The sequence below is a fragment of the Rhinoraja longicauda genome, chromosome 10, assembly GCF_053455715.1.
Source record: "Rhinoraja longicauda isolate Sanriku21f chromosome 10, sRhiLon1.1, whole genome shotgun sequence".
NCBI lineage: Eukaryota > Metazoa > Chordata > Chondrichthyes > Rajiformes > Arhynchobatidae > Rhinoraja > Rhinoraja longicauda.
Window position 1 is genome coordinate 49,196,444 of NC_135962.1, and position 23,445 is coordinate 49,219,888.

Below are 23,445 nucleotides of genomic sequence, written 5' to 3' on the forward strand. Positions count from 1 at the left end.
CCGAAATAATAATTTGCAGGGCCACGGGGAAACGGTGAAGGCTTGGAACTAAAGGTATTGACCTAGTCGCGAACTTTCAGATAGGTTCATGATTCATTGACAACCAGCACTACATGCACAATGGAGGAAGCAATGCACAAACAGTAGACAAAGTGAGATTTATATCGGAATTGATTGATGATTGGCGTGGACTATTGACAATAGGTGCAGTAGTAGGCCATTCGGCCCTTCGAGCCAGCACCGCCATTCAATGTGATCATGGCCGATCATTCACAATCAGTACCCCGTTCCTGCCCTCTCCCCATACCCCCTGACTCCACTATCATTAAGAGCTCTATCGAACTCTCTCTTGAAAGCATCCAGAGAATCGGCCTCCACTGCCTTCTGAGGCAGAAAATTAGACAATACACAATAGACAGTAGATGGGTCTAGATGACTCTGCGACTCTACGAGATATCTCAGTCAGGGTCTGTGGATGGGTTTAGTGGATCGTGCACTATTCTCTTTTATTTAAGAATGGGAATTGTAAATATAACCATTTAACAGCCTAAAATCCAATTGAAGTCATTGAACACCTGATTTCAATGCTTACTCATTAAACTGCTTTGGGGGGAGTGGAGGGGGGGTTGGAGAACAAAGGAGGACCCGGCATGGGGGTCTGTCGTAAGGGAGGGGGAGGGGGGGGAGAGGGGGATGGGGGGGAGAGGGGGATGGGGGGGGGAGAACAAATGAGGACCTGCAATAGGATACTTTGTAAGTTTTGTTGGTGCCCTTTATGTGGCAACTCTTTGCATACCTTGGGTATGCAAAACAAAGAATTTCAATGACAATAAGGTATTCATTCAAACTTAAAGAGACACAGTGGAATATCAAATAAAGCTTTCAGTGCAATTATCTGCTACAACGGTGTTGGGAGCCAGTTTGAAATTAGAACAGATAATCCTGGAAATACTCAGCCAGTCAGTCTGTATCTGTGGAGGGTGTAATGTGTCCTGTTGGTGATCTCTCTTCAGAAATAGGAAGGTAGGTTTCAAAAAAATATTTTTAATTCGCTGAGAAGGGGCAGGTGACGGGAAACAAATAGAAATTACCAGGATGGGATAGAGATCAGGAGAGGTTAATTGGTACAATTTATCTTCTTCAATTTACATCTCTTCCTCTTAACGAGCCTTCACCCTCTCTCTATCTCTCGGTCTCTCTCAGCCAAAACCACCTCCAATTATATCATCCATTTTCTCTTCATCTCTATCTTTCCAGTGATCTTCCTTCCGTCCTCTCCGCACCCCCACCCTCTTAGCAACTTATGTCATGTTTGATTTCTAACATTTCCCATTTCACAAGAATAATCAACAACCATTATAGCACTGAGCCAAATGTTGATACACTCGGCCTTCAGTTCCTTGGAAATATAAGCAAGGGTGGAACGGTGGTGCAGTGGTGGAGTCGCTGTCTTACAGCGCTGGATACCCGGGTTTGATCCTGACTAGGGGTGCTGTCTGTGTGGAGTTTGCATGCTGTCGCCTTGACCTTTGTGGGTTTTCTCCAGGTGCTCTGGTTTCCTCCCACATTCCAAACGCCTGCAGGTTTTGGTAGGTATATGGAACAAACTGCAGGAGGAGGTAGTTGAGGGAGGGATTATTGCAATGTTGAAGAAACATTTAGACAGGTGGATTGATGGGACAGGTTTAGAGGATAGGGGCCAAATGCAGGGAGGTGGGACTAGTGTAGATGGGACGTATTGGCCAGTGTGGGTAGGTTGGCCTGTTTCCACGCTGTAAGACTCTATGACTCTAGGTTTGTAGGTTCATTGGCTTTGGTAAAGACTGTAAATTGTCCATAGTGGGCAGGATAGTGCTAGTGTACAGGGATCGCTAGTCAGTGTGGACTATGCATCTACCCGATCTATTCCTCTCCTGATCTTATACACCTCTATAGAGTCATAGAGTCATAGAGTGTGGAAACAGGCCCTTCAGCCCAACTTGCCGAGAGAGAGGGGCTTTTTTGTTTAAAAAGTGATTTAAAAAAAATATATAACAACCATTTGAACCGCAGGACAATGGTGAGTAAGGTGGGTTGTTTTGGCTGTATTTCAACAGCAAATATATCCTCAAACATGATGAGAGTTTTAGAGAGAGAGAGTTTTAGAGTTTTAGAGTTAGAGAGAGAGAGAGAGAGAGAGAGAGAGAGAGAGAGAGAGAGAGAGAGAGAGAGAGAGAGAGAGAGAGAGAGAGAGAGAGAGAGAGAGAGAGAGAGAGAGAGAGAGAGTTTTAGAGAGAGAGAGTTTTAGAGAGAGAGAGTTTTAGAGAGAGAGTTTTAGAGAGAGAGAGAGTTTTAGAGAGAGAGAGTTTTAGAGAGAGAGAGTTTTAGAGAGAGAGAGTTTTAGAGAGAGAGAGTTTTAGAGAGAGAGAGTTTTAGAGAGAGAGAGAGTTTTAGAGAGAGAGAGAGTTTTAGGGAGAGAGAGAGTTTTAGAGAGAGAGAGAGTTTTAGAGGGAGAGAGAGTTTTAGAGAGAGAGAGTTTTAGAGAGAGAGAGTTTTAGAGAGAGAGAGTTTTAGAGAGAGAGAGTTTTAGAGAGAGAGAGTTTTAGAGAGAGAGAGTTTTAGAGAGAGAGTTTTAGAGAGAGAGAGTTTTAGAGAGAGAGAGTTTTAGAGAGAGAGAGTTTTAGAGAGAGAGTTTTAGAGAGAGAGAGTTTTAGAGAGAGAGAGTTTTAGAGAGAGAGAGTTTTAGAGAGAGAGAGAGTTTTAGAGAGAGAGAGAGTTTTAGAGAGAGAGAGAGTTTTAGAGAGAGAGAGAGTTTTAGAGGGAGAGAGAGTTTTAGAGGGAGAGAGAGTTTTAGAGAGAGAGAGTTTTAGAGAGAGAGAGTTTTAGAGAGAGAGAGTTTTAGAGAGAGAGAGTTTTAGAGAGAGAGAGTTTTAGAGAGTTTTAGAGAGAGAGAGTTTGAGAGAGCGAGGGTTTTAGAGAGAGTTTTAGAGAGAGAGTTTTAGAGAGAGAGTTTTAGAGAGAGAGTTTTAGAGAGAGAGTTTTAGAGTTTTAGAGAGTTTTAGAGAGAGTTTTAGAGAGAGAGAGTTTATAGAGTTTTAGAGAGAGAGAGAGAGTTTTAGAGAGAGAGAGAGAGTTTTGGAGAGAGAGAGAGAGAGAGAGAGAGAGAGAGAGAGAGAGAGAGAGAGAGAGAGAGAGAGAGAGAGAGAGAGAGAGAGAGAGAGAGAGAGAGAGAGAGAGAGAGTTTTAGAGAGAGAGTGTGTTTTAGAGAGAGAGAGCATTTTAGGGAGAGAGAGTTTTAGAGAGAGTTTTAGAGAGAGAGAGAGTTTTAGAGAGAGAGAGAGTTTTAGAGAGAGAGAGAGTTTGAGGGAGAGGGAGAGGGAGAGGGAGAGGGAGAGGGAGAGGGGGAGGGGGAGGGGGAGGGGGAGGGGGAGGGGGAGAGATAGATAGATAGAGAGAGAGAGAGAGAGAGAGAGAGAGAGAGAGAGAGAGAGAGAGAGAGAGAGAGAGAGAGAGAGAGAGAGAGAGAGAGATTGATAGATAGATAGATAGATAGATAGATAGATAGATAGATAGATAGATAGATAGATAGATAGATAGATAGATAGATAGATAGATAGATAGATAGATAGATAGATAGATAGATAGATAGATAGATAGATAGATAGATAGATAGATAGATAGATAGATAGATTAGATTAGATAGATAGATTCCTCTGGCGCTCCAAGGAATAAAGTTCTAGCCCTCTCAACCTCTCCCTATAGCTCAGGCCCTCGAGTCTTAGCCACATCCTCATCAGTCTTCTCTGTACCCTTTCCAGCTTGACAACAAATGGGAAAATCTTCCTCAAATCTGAATGTCTTCAGAAATTCAAGACCATTCTGCGTCAGTGTAAACATAAATAAATTGGTACCGTCTCCTTGAAAAGGCATTTGAGAAGATTATTATAGATTTGTTTACATATTCCAATCGTTGAAATTATGGCGTAATGCATGGCACTGTGTGCATTGCATTGAAACCAAATAAATATTAAAAAATTTAAATCACTGTTTCCCAATTGTTTTGCAATAAGTACATGATAACATCAATGCACTTAAATCTGCAGTTTCCTTTTTACTGTGATCTATTAAATCAACAATGCAATCAATTTAATATTTAGCACTGACATCAATATGCTTTGATTGCTATAGACTCAAGCCGTACAGTTTGTGATGTTTAACATTCCAAGACGAGTGTAGAAATTCATGGGTATGCATACAAATAGCTCCAATAAACAATGAATATTTCAGCTGCAGTTATGCAACGTGCCATTTGGTGGCAGCACTCAATTCAATGGTTGCCAAAGGATCAATAGCACCATCAACAGGCACTTTATAAAACTACAAACATTTTAAAGCAAGACGTCTTGCAGATACAAGGAACTGCAGACGAAATGTGTAAGAAGGAACTGCAGATGTTGGTTTAAACCGAAGATAGACACAAAATGTTGGAGTAACTCAGCGGGACAAGCAGCATCTTTGGCGAGAAGGAATGGGTGATGTTTCTGAAGAAGGGTCTCAAGTCAAGTCAAGTCAAGTCAAGTTTATTTGTCACATACACATACAGGATGTGCAGTGAAATGAAAGTGGCAATGCCTGCGGGTTGTGCACAAAAAAGAATTACAGTTACAGCATATAAATAAAGTTAATAAGTTACTATTAGTGTCGACAAAAATTTAGTCTCTGGGGTTATAAAAGTTGACAGTCCTGATGGCCTGTGGGAAGAAGCTCCGTCTCATCCTCTCCGTTTTCGCAGCGTGACAGCGGAGGCGTTTGCCTGATCGTAGCATCTGGAACAGTCCGTTACTGGGGTGGCAGGGGTCCCTCATGATCTTGCTTGCTCTGGATCTGCACCTCCTGATGTATAGGTCCTGCAGGGGGACGAGTGTAGTTCCCATGGTGCGTTCTGCCGAACGCACTACTCTCTGCAGGGCCATCCTGTCCTGGGCAGAGCTGTCTCGATTCCTTCTCTCCAAAGATGCTGCCTGTCCCGCTGAGATACTCCAGCATTTTGTGTCTATCAAGTAACTGCAGATGCTGAAATGTTGAGCAAAATGCAAAAATGAAAATGCAAAGTAACTCAGCAGGCCAGGCAGCATCTCAGGAGAGAAGGAATGGGTGACGTTTCGGGTCGAGACCCTTCTTCAGACTGATGTGGGTTGGGAGCCTCCTTCAGGCTGAAGAACCTTGTGCCTCCAAACACAAAATATCCCTGTCCATTCTCTCCACGGATGCTTCCCGACCCGCTGAGTTCTCCAAGATCTTCTCAATTGGTTCTGTCAAGCCGATTGTTCGTCAATTTTCTTCAAGGTTGTTATTTTCCCCACCTCAGTAACAGATCACAATGGACTTTGTATAAGGATTGTACTTCAGGTTGCACTCTTATGCTCTGGAATAACTGATAGTTCATTGTACTATTGTTTCATGTATATTTATTTGTGCTGTTGTTTTGTTCAATGTGCCTGTAAAGCTGCAGCAAGTAAGAATTTAATTGTTCAGTTCAAGGTGCACATGACAATTAAACCATCTTGCCTCCAGACCCTTGACTCTTTTTCCCATGGTCTCTACCTCATAGGAGGGCAACAAAGTTTCCCATGTTGACTTAGCAAAGTAGTAAAAAGGAACTGCCAATGCTGCTTTATACCGAAGATAGACACAAGATGCTGGAGTACCTCATATGGTTCAGGAAACATCTCTGGAGAAAATGGTTCGATCCGAAATGTCACCTATCCATTTTCTCCAGAGATGCTTCCTGACCGGCTGAGTTACTTCAGCATTTTGCATCTTTTTTTTTGTAAACCAGCATCTGCACTTCCTTCTGTCTCCATCTGAACTTAATGCTCAATTCCTGCCCCTATTATTATGTACGAGGGTTAATGTTCCCACCTTCACGAAACAATCGAGACTTAGTAATGGAGTCTAGACTTAGTAATGCCTTTCTTCTCAATTAGCACGGCTGTCACAGAAATCCTGGTTGTCAACATTAATAACCATTAACAGCTACTATCTCCCTCATTGGCGACCCGCAGACTATCTTTAATCGGACTTCACTGGACGCTAAACGTTTATACCCTTTATCGTGTATCGGTACCCTGTGGACCGCTCGATTGTAATCTTGCACAGTCTTTCCGCTGACCGGTTAGCACGCACCAAAAAGCTTTTCACTGTACCTCGGGACACGTGACAATAAACTAAACTATAATTAAACTAACCAGATGATCTATTTCAGACTTGCTGGTTGATTTTACCAGCCTCCTCTGCTATGCTTTGTTTTGCCAAGTTTCCTTTGTTTCAACAGTGACTACAAATACACCGGATCGGATGTCAGATACTTTGGGTCACTCCGAGGTCATGAGTTGTGTTACTAAAGTTATTGCAGGACAAGACCACGTAGATTCACAGGAGGTGGATACGGTGTAAAAATAGTAGATGTGTAGGCAATTCTTGTCATGTGAGCATCACACTCTGTGCCACACTACAACATCACATCTTTACTGTCTATTTATATAGCTTATTCTAGGCAAAGCTTCTGGCAAACTCTCTTTCAGAAATCCAGCAAAACTCTTACAGGAACAGAAAGTTTCAGATCCATTAATTAACCTCTCCGTGTACAAAGTCAAAGTTCTGAGCCACATCCTGAAAGGCAATTAACCTTTCTTGAACTCGCCAAGTGTTTACTTAACGGCCACTGGAGTCTTCAGATTTAATACACGTGGCAGGCCATTAGCAGAGATATTCCCAATTGCATTTGGGGAAGGGTTATCCACCTGGTAGCTAACATCAGAGGTGGCAGGTACAGGACAAACCCTTGGATGAATGTAACGCAGAAAGATGCTGCCTCTATCGGAGATGCTTCCGTTCAGCTCCCGGTTGATCTTAACCTGCACGTTTGCACATTCTGTCTGTGAACACGTAGGTGCGGCACTGTGGCACAGCTGGTAGAGCTGCTACCTCTCGGAGCTGGAGACCCGAGTTCGATCCTGACCTCAGGTGACGTCTGTGTGGAGTCTGCACGTTCTCGCTGTGATCCGTTTCAGTTTAGTTTATTGTTCCGTGTACTGAGGTACAGTGAAAAGTTTTCGTTGCGTGCTAACCAGTCAGTGGAAAGCTAATACATGATTACAATCGAGGCGTTCACGGGGTGCATATGCATGATAAGGGATCATGTGGGTTTCCTCCGGGTGCTCCGGTTTCTTCTCACATCCCATTGACGTGTGGGTTTGTAGGTTCATAAGGTCATAAGTGATAGGAGTAGAATTAGGCCATTCGGCACATCAAGTCTACTCCGCCGTTTAATCATGGCTGATCTATCTCTCCCTCCTAACCCCATTCTCCTGCCTTCTCCCCATAACCTATGACACCTGCACTAATCAAGAATCTGTCTATCTCTGCATTAAAAATATCCACTGACTTGGCCTCCACAGCCATCTGTGGCAAAGAATTCCACAGATTCATCACCTTCTGACTAAAGAAATTTCTCCTCATCCCCTTCTGAAAAGAACGTCCTTTAATTCGGGTTAATTGGACTCTGTAAATCACCTTTGGCGTATAAGGGGTGGAGAACATAAAACTAGTTGTTGTACTTCGTGGTCCGGTATCTGTTATACCTTTGTTATGACGCTGGATGGACCATAAGTACACGTGTTTAAAAGGTTAGAATGCTGGAGCTTTAATCCAGGCTGTTTATTCCACAGCCACCTGGAACCAGAGTGACCACCAAATCACCTCATTCTCTTATATACATGTTACTACACAGGCAAACAAAGTAGTCCTTGTGATACAACAAAGTAGTCCTTGCAATATCACAACACTGGTGTGAATGGGTGATCGATGGCTGGTTTGGATGGGGCTGTTTCCATGCTACATCTCTAAAGTAAAGTCTAAATTTTCCCCGGTGTGGGACGAATAAAGGAATATATTCCAAAAACTTGACCTCATCCTTAGCAAACTACATATAGTGGATGTTGGTGTGAATATTTTTTTTAATTGAATATAGATCAGGTAATGAGATGTGGCCTTCAATCATTCATTGCAAGAACGCAGATTCATTTTTTTTTAGAAACCATTCGGATTGAAATTCGACTCCAAGGATGTCAGAGCTGCACCAAGAGAGTGCTTCATTGTTGGAGGTGCTGGCTTTTAGATGAGACATTAACCCGAGGTCTTGTCCTCCCTCTCAGAGTGAAGTAAAATATTCTACAGCAGGATTTCCATGGAGTACAGAGGTATTCTCCCTGGTATTCTTCAATCAACACTAGAATACATTACATGTTGAATGCCTCATTGGTGGTCGTACTTGTGTCTTAGACATGTTCCCCATCTTGACCTTGTAACAAAGCAGTTGGATGGCTGTAAGTCACTTAGACAGTCTGGAGGTATGAAAGTGCTGGAGAAGTCTATGTTGTTTAATTCCTCCTATGGTTCATACAGCACAGGGACAGACCCTTACGCCCAGTTCGATTGGTGGCGTGGAGTTGGTAGAGTTGCTGCCTTACAGCGCCAGAGACCCGGGTTCAATCCTGACTACTGGTGCTGTCTGCGTGGAGTTTGTAGGTTCGCACCATGACCTGCATGGGTTTCCTTTCAAACTCCAAAGACACACTAATTGCACACTAATTGGCTTGGTGCAATTGTAAATTGTCCCGATTGTGTGTGGGATAGTGTTAGTGTGTGGGGATTGCTGGTTGGCATGGACTTGGTGGGCCAAAGGACCAGTTTCCACGTTATATCTCTAAACTAAACAAAAGTTTTGGTCTCCAAATTTGAGGAAGGATATTCTTGCTATTGAGGGCGTGCAGCGTAGGTTTACTAGGTTAATTCCCGGAATGGCGGGACTGTCATATGTTGAAAGGCTGGAGCGACTAGGTTTGTATACACTGGAATTTAGAAGGATGAGAGGGGATCTTATCGAAACGTATAAGATTATTAAGGGGTTGGACATGTTAGAGGCAGGAAACATGTTCCCAATGTTGGGGGAGTCCAGAACCAGGGGCCACAGTTTAAGAATAAGGGGTAAGCCATTTAGAACAGAGATGAGGAAAAACTTTTTTAGTCAGAGAGTTGTGAATCTGTGGAATTCTCTGCCTCAGCGGGCAGTGGAGGCTAATTCTCTGAATACATTCAAGAGAGAGCTAGATAGAGCTCTTAAGGATAGCGGAGTCAGGGGGTATGGGGAGAAAGCAGGAACGGGGTACTGATTGAGAATGATCAGCCATGATCACATTGAATGGCGGTGCTGGCTTGAAGGGCCGAATGGCCTACTCCTGCACCTATTGTCTATTGTCTATTGTCTAAAACTAAATGCTGACATGCTTCTTGAAAATTAAACTCTTTCCTTTTCTTGTCCAGGTACACATTACTGGCAGAAGTCACTTAAACGTAAATGGGAGCTAGATGTCTAGCCAAGTCTGTAACCACATACCCCTCCCATCCACAACTCACCCTTCACCATTATCATCATTACCTCTGGACCAGTTGCAAAGTCCCAACCACTCTCTTGGCTACCATTCACTAACTCTGGGTCCAACAAGAAAGCAAAGACTTGCAATCCCTGTAGGCTATATAGCTGCCCAAAATGATGAACCTTCCAAATGATGTTTAGTTCAGTTTATTGTCACGTGTCCCGAGAAACAGTGGAAAGCTTTTGTTGCGTGCGTACCAGCCAGCAGAAAGACAACACATGATTACAATCGAGCCATTTACAGTGCACAGATAGATGATAAGGGAATAACTTTTTGTGCAAGGCAAAGCCAGTAAAGTCTGATCAAGGATAGTCTGAGAGTCTACCGATGAACCACCTAGGAAAGTGAAGCATGTTTTGTAAGGGAGTGAAAGATCTCTGATTGAATGGCACAAAGAGCTGAAAGGGTTACTTCCGTTCATTCTTACTTCGGGTCAATTAGGATAAAAAGCATGCTTTGCATTACACAACACAAAAGCTAGCAGCTGCTGAAAATCCAAAATGAAAAGAAGAAAAATGCTGGGAAAAACTCAACAAGTCAGGCAGCAACCGTGGAGAAAGAATCAGGGGTGACGTTCAGGTTAAGGACCTTTCATCAGAACACAATGACAAATTAAGACCCTATCGTACAGGTATCAAAACTCCTGATTTCTCTCATTCATATTGTTTAGGAAAAAAAACTAACTCCAGCAGATATTTCAAACATAAATAGGGTCATAAGTTCTAGGAGCAAAATTAGACCATTCGGCCTATCACGTCTACTCCACCATCCAATCGTGGCTGATCTATCTTGTCCTCTCAAACCCATTCTCCTGCCATCTCCCCATAACCCCTGGCACCTGTACTAATCCAGATTCTGTCAATCTCTGCCTTCAAAACACCCAATGATTTGGCCTACACAGCCGTCTGTGGCAAAGATTTCCGCAGATTCACCACCCTCTGACTAAAGAGATTCCTCTTCATCTCCTTTTTAAAGGTACGTCAATTTATTCTGAGGCTGTGCCCTGTGGCCTCTGTTGTCAGGCATTTGAACCACCCTACCACAACCAGAGAGAAGTCATGAACTACTGTCTACCGCATTGGTGACCCTCGGACTATCCTTGATCAGACTTGGCTGGTTGATCTTGCATTAAACGTTATTCCCTTACCAAGTACCTATACACTGTAAATGGCTCAATTGTAATCATGTATTGTCATTCCGCTGACTGGACGGCACGCAACAAAAGCATTTCACTGTACCTCGGTACACGTGACAATAAACTAAATGAAAATGAACCGGCCCTAGACTTTCCCTCTAGTGGAAACATCCTCTCCACATTCACTCTATCCTGGCCTTTCACAACAAAGGCTTTTCTCCGTACCTTGGTGCATGTGACTCGAGATGAGAAAGTTTGTTCCCGATGTTGGGGAAATCCAGAACAAGGGGTCACAGTTTAAGGATAAGGGGGAAGTCTTTTAAGACCGAGATGAGAAAGTTTTTTTTCACACAGAGAGTGGTGAATCTGTGGAATTCTCTGCCACAGAAGGTAGTTGAGGCCAGTTCATTGGCTATATTTAAGAGGGAGTTAGATGTGGCCCTTGTTGCTAAAGGGATCAGGGGGTATGGAGAGAAGGCAGGTACGGGATACTGAGTTGGATGATCAGCCATGATCATATTGAATGGCGGTGCGTACAGGCTCGAAGGGCCGAATGGCCTACTCCTGCACCTATTTTCTATGCTTCTATGTGGCAATAAACGTAAATAAACTAAGCTGAACAACTCACTCTCTGCAGGCCTTTCACGATAAATGTGCTTTAAAGGTGGGTTATTCATGGAATAGGGGGGGAGGGGGGGTTGAGACCCAAGCCTCCTCGGTTGCCAGAGAATGTTTAGCAGGCACCAAAAGTGGGATTTCTTTCTTTCCCCCTTGTCGTCGTAGCCTGCCAGAGTTTTAGCATCTGGCTTAATGTCAGGCATTCAGCGAGATCTGACAAGATACTTCAAAGAGACGAAAAGTACAAGAAAGGAGTCGTATGCAGTACAGCCCCTCAGCGCCTGGGAACAAAGACAACTACAAACTGCACATGGTCAGTACTAACTCCGAGAGGGCAGCGCACGACACAGGATTCTACAAAGAATGCACCAGAGATGGGTCCCCGGCGACCATTGTACTAATTATTACCACTCTCACACACATGCTCTCAGGAGTTAATTAGTCCTTTAATATGCAAATGCATGCAATTGCATATTAAATCTGGATGACAGAAAAACAGCTGGCAAGGAGGTATTAAAAAAAAAAAATGTCCACCTTGGAAGAGGTTTTCTTTTATCGCTGTATAGCTGAGGCAGTTTAACGAGAATTCTGAAATACTGCGTTTGTGTTGGGTGAAGGATTGGAGCCATACTTTTGTTGCCCATCTCTCTCCCTTTCTTAAACGGGATTTTTGTCGCGCCGTGCCGATGGTCCGGACTGCGAGCTCCCAGCTGGAGATTTTATTTTCTGCAAGGGCATTGTTCGTGTTCCCCACATCTCAGCGGTGTGCACAGCAGTCATAACAGTGCAGCCCTCCTCCCTTATAATCCACTTAAAGAATCAGTCTAAATGTGTCCTGGAGTGTGGTTCAAAGTCAAAGCCTTCTGACTCAGAGGCTCAAAGCCAGGTCCAATGGGCCAAGGTTTGCACCCTTCAAACCTAAAATAGCAAAACAGTTTCCTGAAATCTTTGGTGATCCTATTTTTAAAGGGTCACCAAAAGGTACATCTTAGTTTAGTTTAGTTTAGTTGAGAGATATAGTGAGGAAACAGGCCCTTCGGCCCACAGAGACCGCGCCGACCAGCGATCGCCGTGCGCACTAGCACACGCTACACACGAGGAACAATTCTACAAGACCACCAAGCCAATTAGCCTGCAAACCTACACGCCTTTGGGATGTGCGAGGAAACCGGAGCACCCAGACAAAAACCTACGCAGGTCACGGGGAGAACGAACAAACTCCGTACAGACAGCACCCATAGTTAGGATCGAATCCGGGTCTCTGGGGCTATAAGGCAACAACTCGACTGCTATGCCACCATGCTGCCCCATGGAGTCTATGACTCGATGATGAATTCTTAAGCACATGATAAAAATGTGCTGTACACAGTATTTTGTGAATGGTTCAGAAGCCAATAAAATATAATAAAACAGACCCAATAATATAAACTACTTCAGGTTTTCTGATTTCAATGCTCACATACGATGGTATTGTAACTTAAGAAGATTAAAGTGTATTCTGACTAGGCAAAATAAAGTATGTCATCTATTGATGTCCCTTTTGTTCCTAAAATTGGAAAAGTGATCTGTATTATCCATTAAATGGGATTGCTTGTATGAAGTATCGTGTGAGGGGGCTGGGATGGTGGATGGTCATTGTCATCTGGACAGTTAGATTCACACCCATCCTGTTGTATAGTGCAATGTAGAGGTTGAGAATGATACATAGATCACACTCTGGCATGTGCGCATGTACAAGTTCCGTCCACACCCTGTAAATTGATGTCTGCAGTTCAGATAACCTTGGTCACAAAGTGTTGGAGTAACTCAGCGGGTCAGGCAGCATCTCTGGAGAACATGGGCAAGTGATGTTTCGAGTCGAGACTGTGATGTTTGGTGGACCGTGTGGGGTGGGAGGACCCGTTGCTCCTCCCGTGCAGCAGGTGGCGCTGCACAGGACAAAGGGATGGTTATCTCTATCTGTACACATCGTGTGGTTGCAGCCATTTTTAGTTGTCTTGCTGCCAGCATTGAGTTAATGTAATAAAGACTTCTGTTGTACCCTGAAGACTCTCAAGTTTTATACAGACATAGAACAAGAACACGAAAGAGACCCTTCTTCAAACCTTGGTTTTGGAGCAGAGATAAACAAGGAGACTTTCTGTAGACTTATTCCTCTTCAGCAGAACTCTTATTGGAGGTGAGTTGCAACGTAGCACCACTTAAAAAATGAAAATCAAATAAAATGAAAACCAAATAACGATAGAAATTTGCAGTAAAAATGGAAAATACTGGAAGCACTCAGCGGGTCAGACAGGATCTGTGGAAAGAGAAACTGAGCTAATGTTTCTGGTTAAAGATCCTTCATCAGAACACAAGATTGAAGAGGGGGTGGGTCTGATAAAGCAGTCTGCATTCTGTATGAATGGGTTTCTGAATGGCTTGTTGGTCAGAGTCACAGCTTGCAGGTACCTACAGTGGACATGGAAATCCAGAGAAAAAGTGAATTCAAGCAGGAAGCTTCTTGATTAACAGGGTCAAAGACATTTGCAAAGTTGAAAAAGAACATGTACAAAGATTGGTGCTGCTCACTACATTTTATCGCAGTTGTCCCACATGGTGAAGATTATGCCTTTTGCACTTCTTGATGAGCTGAATCCACAGTACAAATCTGGAGAAGCTCCCAAGTCACTGGACAACAGAGATGATGTTTCAGCTATATTTTCTTAAAAATACGTCCTCACCAACTCAGGGGACTCACTGGCCCATAAATGTTGATGCAAAATGGTGGCTGAGCGTATGAGATGATCTTACGCATCTCCAGTCTTCAAGACAGGACATGCAAAGGTCATGCATGAAGAGTTAAAGAACAGGCTATACTAACCCATCCTATCAAGCACCTTCAGCTTCATCTGTGACCAAGACTCCAGAATCCACGTGGGACTCTTCAGCCACATCACAAACAGAGGTGGGGTTTAAAGAAGTCTTCTTCGATCCCAGAGTGGTGAAGGAGAGGAAGATCAAAAGAAGAGGAAGAGATAGAAGGGGAGTGGAAAGACACAACTAGTTTATCTTGAAGACAAGGAAAGGCATAACTCAGCAGTTCAGCCAGCATCCCTGGAGAACATGGATGGGTGATGTTTCAATCTGATCAGTCTGAAGAAGGGTCCCAACCCGAAACGTCGCCTAACCATGTTCTTCAGGGATGCTGCTTAAACCGCTGATTTATTCCAACCATTTGTCTTTTCTTGGTAAACCGGCATCTGCAGTTCCTTGTTTTGACCTTATCTTGAAGACAATCCAAAATGAAGTTGAGGTTCAGGTATCCTTCAGAAGCCAGACCTTGGACTTGCAGTGGTTTAAATCCAGTGCTGATAAATTACAGGTGAACCCAAAGTTAAAGTAAAACATTGACCACTTCAATTCTGAATTATCAAATCTCCCCTTCCTCAACAACTCTCATAAGAGAGTTTGGAAATTGTCACTGTGAACATCTATCGAGCTTAAGAACAGCCAACTGAAGTAGGAAAGTGTACCACAGGTATCTGAATCTTTTTGAATTGGTAGATTTTATACAACATAATATAGATACCTGGCTACATTGGGATTTCGTTTTTAGTTTTAGTTTTAGAGAAGGGTTTAGATGAAGACTCAGATTCAATATGATGTGGGTCAACATTTGCCATGCGATTTCACCCATACACACTGACAGCGCCAGTGACCCAGGTTCGATCCTGACTACGGGTGCCGTCTGTACAGAGTTTGTACGTTCTCCCCATGATCTGCGTGGGTTTTCTCTGAGATCTTCAGTTTCCCACCACACTCCAAAGGCGTACAGGTTTGTAGGTTAATTGGCTTGGCATAAATGTTTAAAAAAATGTCCCTAGTGTGTGTTGGGTCGTGTTAATGTGCGGGGATCATTAGTCGGTGCGGACTTGGTGGGCCGAAGGGCCTGTTTCCGCGCTGTATCTCTAAACTAAACTAAACTAAACTAAACTAAGATGAGTGCTGGAGTTTATTACCTTTGAGAAAAACACATTTTAAGGCAACTGGAGAAATTGTGTTTGATCCGAGCTAAGGAATCTTTGTCCATTTAGCTCCAGTCGCACTCAATTAACACTCAAATCCTGGATTTCGTAGTTTAGCTTGTTGGGTTTATATTGTCATGGGGAGGATTTAGTGCCACATGTTTTAAAAGTCAGCCCTCCACTTCAGGTTGATAATTCAGGTACCAGAAGGCATAGGTTTAAGTTCTTGAAAACCGGCTAAAGTTGCAGGTGGAAACAAGGAACAGCGGATGCTAGTTTACAAAACAATACCCCAAGTGCTAGCACGGTGACGCAGCGGTAGAGTTGCTGCCTTACAGCGCCAGAGACCCCGGTTCGATCCCGACTACGGGTACCTGTCCAGTAGCCTATGTAGTGTTGGACCACTGCATTAACTGTCAAGGAAACGCCTAACTGATCAAATACCACTTAAATGCTGGTTAACAGTATCCTTCTAGATCTGTAAAGAAATAATTTTGTGTCTGACTAATTAAACTATTGTATAATTATAATGAAACAAAGCTGGCTTCTCCTTTTATTTTGATCTGAGGAATTCACCTGGGGCTCCCTTTATTGGGTCAGCTTGTTGCTTAACTGCTGGTAATATCCCGGCAGTCTTGAGGGAGGGCGACAAATCTAATTGTTCAGAGTTTAGGTTGCTTGGCAACTGCCAGCGGAGAACTGTAATTACTTAAACTCAATAAGTTCCTTTTGTTTTTGTTGTTGAACAGAGAGGACAGTGGTGCTTGTCTGGTGCCTTCATTAAGACATAGGGTACAGCTGTGAGAAGCCGCTGGAAATGAAAACATGTGTAATGATAGCTTTGGGACATGCCCTCTCTCAGGGACAGCCGACAGCTGTAAGTGATGGAGAAGATGTGGTAAAGGCCATGTTTTGCAGGCAAATATTTAGCAACCTCAGTTGACATAATAAGGCGTGTGGCTGTGCTTGGCAATATAGATAACACAATAAAAAGAAGTTACACTATCATCCCAGGGATAAGACAGAGATTGTTGTGCTCTTGGGACTTTGGTTGAAATTGCCATTTTATCTGCCATGTGGAACCAAATAATTCAATTTTCAAGTTTGCGTTACCCCTTCTCAGATCCTTTCCTGAGGCACAGACACGGCTTTCAGGCAAAGCTGGTGAGTGTTTTCACAGGCACAAAAAGCTGGACAATAGACAATAGACAATAGGTGCAGGAGGAGGCCATTCGGCCCTTCGAGCCAGCACCACCATTCAATGTGATCATGGCTGATCATTCTCAATCAGTACCCCGTTCCTGCCTTCTCCCCATACCCCCTGACTCCGCTATCCTTAAGAGCTCTATCTAGCTCTCTCTTGAATGCATTCAGAGAATTGGCCTCCACTGCCCTCTGAGGCAGAGAATTCCACAGATTCACAACTCTCTGACTGAAAAAGATGCGCTCTCATAACTTTGTCCAGATTAAAGCGGGTGCCAAACCACCAGTTGCCGGAAAATCAGTGGTGAACCTGTAGTAAGTGTATTCTGGTCTGTTCCAAAGTTTACCAAAATAAATGGACAGTAGAGCACACAACCAGAATTCTATCTTATTTTCAGTTTAGTTTATTGTCATGTGTACCAAGGTACAGCTGCAACAGATCTATCAGCTCCAATCGTCTTTGTTCCCTTGCCATTGGAATCAGTCGATTGATTTGTGAAGGACCGTGTGCTTCTTGGAGTGCAACATCAAGTACACGTTAAACAAACACAGGCAAAGGCGTCTTCGTTCTTCGGAACGTAGACTATCATCCTCGACCTCGAGGGATGGCTACGACGACAGTGAAAAGTTATTTGTTGCATTCTAGCCAGTCAGCAGAAAGACGATACATGATTACAATCAAGCCCATTTGCAGTTTACAGATACGTGATAAGGGCATAACGTTAACGTTTAGTGCAAGGCAAAGCCAGCAAAGTCCGATCAAGAATAATCCGCGGGTCTACCGTGGAACCACCTAGGAAAGTGAAGCATCTTTTTAAGGGACTGAGACTTCTGATTGAATGGCACAAAGGGCTAAATGGGTTACTTCTGTTCATTTCTTCTGAATTAAGAAAAAAGCATGCTTGGCATTACACAGGACTGGTGCTCTGATAACAACCTGTCCCTAAATACCACCAAGACCAAGGAGCTGATCATCAACTTCCTTAGATCACACAACGGGGAATACGCCCCGATCTTTATCAACGGGGACAGTGTGGAGAGAGTGTCCAGCTTCAAGTTTCTGGGCACTCACATTTCGGAGGACCTAACATGGTCCAATATCACTGCTGCGCTGGTCAAGAAGGCACAGCAACGAATGTTCTACCTAAGAACACTGAAAAAGTCTGGTCTACCCCAACAGCTGCTGACGACCTTCTACCGCTGCACCATAGAGAGCATTCTAACACATGGCATCCCTGTGTGGTATCTCAGCTGCACGGAGGCAGAGAGGAAAGATTTTCAGCGGGTAGTCCATAGAGCTCAGAGGACCATCGGAACACAGCTACCAGCCTTGGAGGGCATCTACCACTCACAATGCCTCAGAAAAGCCACCAGCATCCACAAAGACTCTTCACACCCCTGCAACAGTCTGTTCGAACTCCTTCCATCGGGCAGGCGATACAAGGCCTTCTACGCCCGCACCTCCAGACTCAGGAACAGCTTCATCCCCAGGGCCATAGCTGCTATGAACCGGTCCTGCTGAGCCGGATGGTCACATCGCACAGTGAACCGGCACAGATCTACTTGCACTTTATTCTGTTTTAAAACTGTTACAATTTGTTTCATTGGGTTGTTTAAATTAATACTGACTAGCTAATTAATTTATTGCATCGTATGGGAGACGCATTCCCAATCTCATTGTACCCCTGTACAATGACAATAAAGATATATTGTATTGTATTGTATTGTATTTTATTGTATAACAAAAGCTAGCAGCTGCTGAAAATCCAAAATGTAACTTTACTTTAGTTTAGTTTAGAGATACAGCACGGAAACAGGCGTTTTGGTCCACCGAGTCCGGACTGACCAGCAATCCCCGCGCATTAACACCACCCAATACACACTGGGGACAATTTACATTTATACCAAGACAATTAACCTACAAATCTGCACATCTTTGGAGTGTGGGAGGAAAACGAAGATCTCGGCGAAAACCCACGTGGGTCACGGGGAGAACGTACAAACATCATACAGGCAGTACCCGTAGTTGGGATCGAACCCGGGTCTCCGGTGCCGCAAGCACTATAAGGCAGCAACTCTACCGCTGCGCCACCATGCCGCCCAAACTGAGAAGAAAAAATGACCACGAGACAAACCAGGAGGATCCAACACCAGGAATTCCTTAGAAACTCCTTGCTTAACTGTGGGAATGCATAGAAATCACACATTTAAGGGTATCACAGAATGCTGGAGTAACTCAGCGGGTCAGGCAGCATCTCTGGAGAGAAGGAATGGGTGATGTTTCGGTTCGAGACCCTTCTTCAGACATGGGTATCTGTTTGACACGTACGCCACTGAGACCCTTAGGAATGGAAATCCATTGAAATCATATCTATAATTGCAGATCACTGAAAGCCATTGAAATAAGTCATTTTTCATCAACATTTCAGTCGTTTTAATCCTTAAAAAGTAAATAAACTCAGGTGTCACAGTGTTCCTGCTGTGTTGCAAGAACGTAGTCTATGGCAATTCAGTAAATAAATATTGTAGTATAAAAGTAATGTTGAATTTACAGTCTTCAGACTTTACAATGCTCATTGACTGCACTGAAAAGGTGACAGAACTCCAAGCTGTGCAATAGACTTTCATTTTTCTGCTTCCATGTGGCTTTTGCACTGTTATGGTCTAATTTACTTGGAATAACTGATAATTTATTGTGTATATATTTTTGTTGTTATTGCATCTAACGTGAATGTAAAACTGCAGCAAGCAAGAATTTCATTGCTTTCCGGTTCATGCATATAACAAAAAACACTCGTGAAAAAATACAGAATACAAATAGCTAGTCAACAATCGAACTGCATAGATTTAGTTTGCTGTTCAAATCATTATTGATATTTCTACAGGGATTCTCATGTAGGAAAAGGCAACCTATTTTATAGGAAGCAAAGCAATGCACAACACTGAGAAACTGTTAATATGCAGGAAAGTGCAGCAGGTCATTTCTGTCTGTGTGGAGTTTGCACATTTGTACTTTATAGGAAGTACAGCACAGTGGCGCAGCAGTAGAGTTGCTGCCTTACAGCTCCAGAGACCCAGGGTCGATCCTGACTACGGGTGCTGTCGGTGTGGAGTTTGCCCGTTCTCCCTGCGACCGCGTGGGCTTTCTCTGGGAACTTCGGTTTCCTCCCGCATTCCAAAGACGTGCAGATTTGTACGTTAATTGGCTTCTATAAGTTTTCCCTGGTGTGTAGAAGAGTTCTTTGTGTACGGGGTGATCGCTGGTTGGCACGGACTCGGTTGGCCGAAGGACCTGTTTCCACACTATATCGCTAAACTAAACTAAAGAATGGGGAAATAAGCTAATGAACTAAATTTTTGTTTTTTTTAGTTTAGAGATACAGCGCAGAAACAGGCCATTCGGCCCACCAAGTCCGCACCGGCCAGCGATTTCCGCTTATTAATAGTATCCTGTACGCACCAGGAACAATTTACATATATTCCAAGCCAATTTACATACAAACCTGTATGTCTTTGGAGTGTGGAATGAAAAAGCAGATCTCGGAGAAGACCCACACAGGTCACAGGGAGAACATAGAAACTCCATACAGACAGCTCCTATAGTCGGGATCAAGGCAGCATCTGTGAAAACCTATTCTGCAACCTCTCCAAAGCCTCCCTATGCATCCTGCAATAGGGCAATCGGTGCGACACACAATATTCCAAGTGTGATCTTACCAAAGTTGCAAGATGACTTCCTGACTCTTGAACTCTACGCCACAAATGATGAAAGCAAGCATACAATAAGCCTTCTCTAAGTTAAATTTTTAATTCAATAAACATATTAATCTTCCATGTTAGTTCACGCATAGGAAAACTTCTTAACGATGTTATTCAACTCAGATACATGCTGTAAATGAGTAAAGCAGGAGCAATGAAGCATACGAGGAAAAAGCATCAAAATAGTGCCTTGGATCCATTGTGGCCATGTCTGTGCTTTGGCAGGGTGGTATACAGGTAATCCCACAAGTCTGCTTTCTCATTATAGCTCTTCCTTTACAAATCTCAACATTGACTTTCCATTGACAAACATCATGACCTGTAACTCAGCCATCGATTATGACTACGTAAGCCACTTTCCAACATTGCCATGTCAAGGAACTTCTAACTTGTTTACCAAGTCGCTTATGGTCAGAATTCAAGACAAAAATAGATTGTTATTGACTTCATAAATTAAGGGAGTAAACATGTGTGGAAAGGACCTGCAGATGCTGGTTTGCACTGAAGATAGACACAAAATGCTGGAGTAACTCAGCGGGACTGGCAGCATCTCTGGAGAGAAGGGATGGGCTCCCATCCCTTCTCTCCAGAGATGCTGCCTGTTCCGCTGAGTTACTCCAGCATTTTGTGTCTATCAAGGGAGTAAACGTGCTCAATTGCCCGATGAAAATGTTTTCCACTGCCCGATGAAAATGTTTTCCACTTTAAAAATCTTTCTCAATTGCAATTAAATCATCCTGATATTTCAAGTCTCTCCACTGTTTCTCAATCACAATATCATCTTGGGGAAACCACACTCTTTCTTTAATGGGGATCTTAAGCTAACATTTCCCACCTAGAGCTTGTTGATGGTGGGCAATGAAAGGAGTAGCCTGGCGGTCAGAATGAACATTCCCTGACAAACAAAACATGTCTGGCTATTGTGATCAAAATAATTTTTAGCATTCAAATAACGCCCAAGAGGGAGCCACGTTGCAAGACACAGGAATACAATGAGCCGCGAAAGAATGAGATTAAATAAAGAATAACTCCTCCAAGATTCTTCATGTCACATTTCAAATGTTCCCAGAAATTCTACCAATAAGCCCCAAGTCAACTCAAGGTTGGTGGTGTGCAGGGACCCCGACAGTCCTTTCAGGTTAGGCAGGTTCACTTGCACCTCCTCCAACCTCATCAACTGTATCTGTTGTTTAAGATGTGGACTCTTATTCATCGGCGAGATCAAACGCATACTTGGCGATCGTTTCACGGAACACCTTCGCTCAGCCCACCTGAACATACCTGATCTCCCGGTTGCTGGACACTTTTATTCTCCTTCCTATTCCTACACAGACCTTTCTGTCCTCGGTGTGAGGCTAAATAAAAATTGGAGGAACAGCACCTCATATTTTACTTGGGCAGCTTACAGCCCAGTGGTATGAATATTGATTTCTCTGACTTCAGGTAGCCCCGACATTCCCTCTCTCTCCATCCCTCTCCCACCCAAGTCACACCAGCTTCTCGTTTTCACCCTACAAACAGCTAACAATGGCCTGTTTCCTTTATCATCGCTACTTTTTTGCATATCTTTCATTCATTGTTCTTTATATCTCTACGTCATCGTCTGTATCTCTCGTTTCCCTTATCCTTAACCAGTCTGAACAAGGGTCTCGACCCGAAACGTCACCCATTCCTTCTCTCCAGGGATGCTGCCTGTCCCGCTGAGTTACTCCAGCTTTTTGCGTCCATCTTTGGTGGTACGTTTACCACTTACACGTTAATCCCATCAACTCCTGGAATGGTATCTGGTGATATCAAACAACTGATCAAAGTATGTCTTGCAGTGCATTTATAGCAGGAGTGACTCAGAGAAGGGTCTCGACCCAAAACATCACCCATTCCTTCTCTCCTGAGATGCTGCCTGACCTGCTGAGTTACACCAGCATTTTGTGAATACCTCAGATCTAAACAATGATTTCTTGGCCAAGTGGTATCTACTTACTCTCTCACCCACTGGTCCCTTGTCCAAATCCAGTTGGACCAGCGACCGATTCAGTTTCATGGCCAGAGTGAGGGCCATCAGTCCTCCGGTCTTTATTCTGTTCCGTCGAAGATCCAGCCTTTGGATTCCAGAGCTCTCGACAAGGAACTCTGCTGTGGCTATAGCTCCTAAAGGTTAATTAAAATCAAATTTACAAACGCCTAAAGACCAAGTACACTCAACGTGGTCAACAACATTCAGGTAAATCAGCCTGCTCGATCACGATTTCCACGCACCACCCTACACGTGATATTCTTTGTTCGTGCAATGTGACATTTGTTACATGCGTATGTAACATTTGCAAGGTATCACAGAAAGCTGGAGTAACTCAGCGGGTCAGGCAGCATCTCAGAAGAGAAGGAATGGGTGACGTTTTGGGTCGAGACCCTTCTTCAGACTGAGTGTGAAGAAGGGTCTCGATCCGAAACGTCACCCATTCCTTCTCTCCTGAGATGCTGCCTGACCCACTGAGTTACTCCAGCTTTTTGTGATACCTTCGATTTGTATCAGCATCTGCAGCAAAGATACTAGAGGAACAAGATGGACCACTCCCTTGAAATCGCCTATACTGAAGTGTAGTACGCAAAGGAGCCATTTTATTAGGCAAAACCCGCCGTTCGCTATGCCTCTCGCAGTGTAATCAGTGTTGTGGGGGAACAGTATGTGTGATGATACCATTAAAATGCAGAATATATCTCATCTATCAATTCACAGATTTTTGTTATTTTTCTTTTTAAATGCTTCTGCAAGTTTCTGCCTACTAAAATGGCGCCATGACGTATTACGGTTTTTAGGGTCGAGTGGGTCTATCTTGTTCCTCTAGTATCTTTGATCTGCAGTCATTTTCCTATGTAACATTTGCAAGATGCACTGATGGATTTTATCCATAGTTTTTAGTTTAGTCTAGTCTAGTTTCATTTTGAAATTAAGCGTGGAAACAGGCCCTTCGGCTCACCGAGTCCGTGCCGACCAGCGATCTCCGTACACTAACACGATTCTACATACTAGGGACGATTTTACAATTTTTACCGAAGCCAAATTAATCTGCAAACCTGTATGTTCTTGGATTGTAGGACAAAACCAGAGCACCCAAGGAAAACCGGGGGAAGGTACAATCTCTGTACAGACAGCACCCATACTCAAAATTGACCCTGGGTCTCTGGCACTAAAAGGCAGTAACTCTACCTCTGCGCCACTGTGCCGCCCTTCTCAGGCAATCCCTGCCAA

The 23,445-nt window shown here is 43.6% G+C and overlaps 1 protein-coding gene across 1 annotated transcript in view; it reads right to left on the minus strand.

Annotated features, from left to right (window-relative positions):
* Positions 1 to 23,445, minus strand: part of LOC144597687 (protein phosphatase 1 regulatory subunit 37) — a 193,833-nt gene that overhangs the window by 81,052 nt on the left and 89,336 nt on the right. The window contains exon 10 of the mRNA XM_078407218.1: positions 22,180 to 22,346. Within this exon, the coding sequence (XP_078263344.1) occupies positions 22,180 to 22,346 (167 nt within the window). The remainder of the gene's footprint in view (positions 1 to 22,179; positions 22,347 to 23,445) is intronic.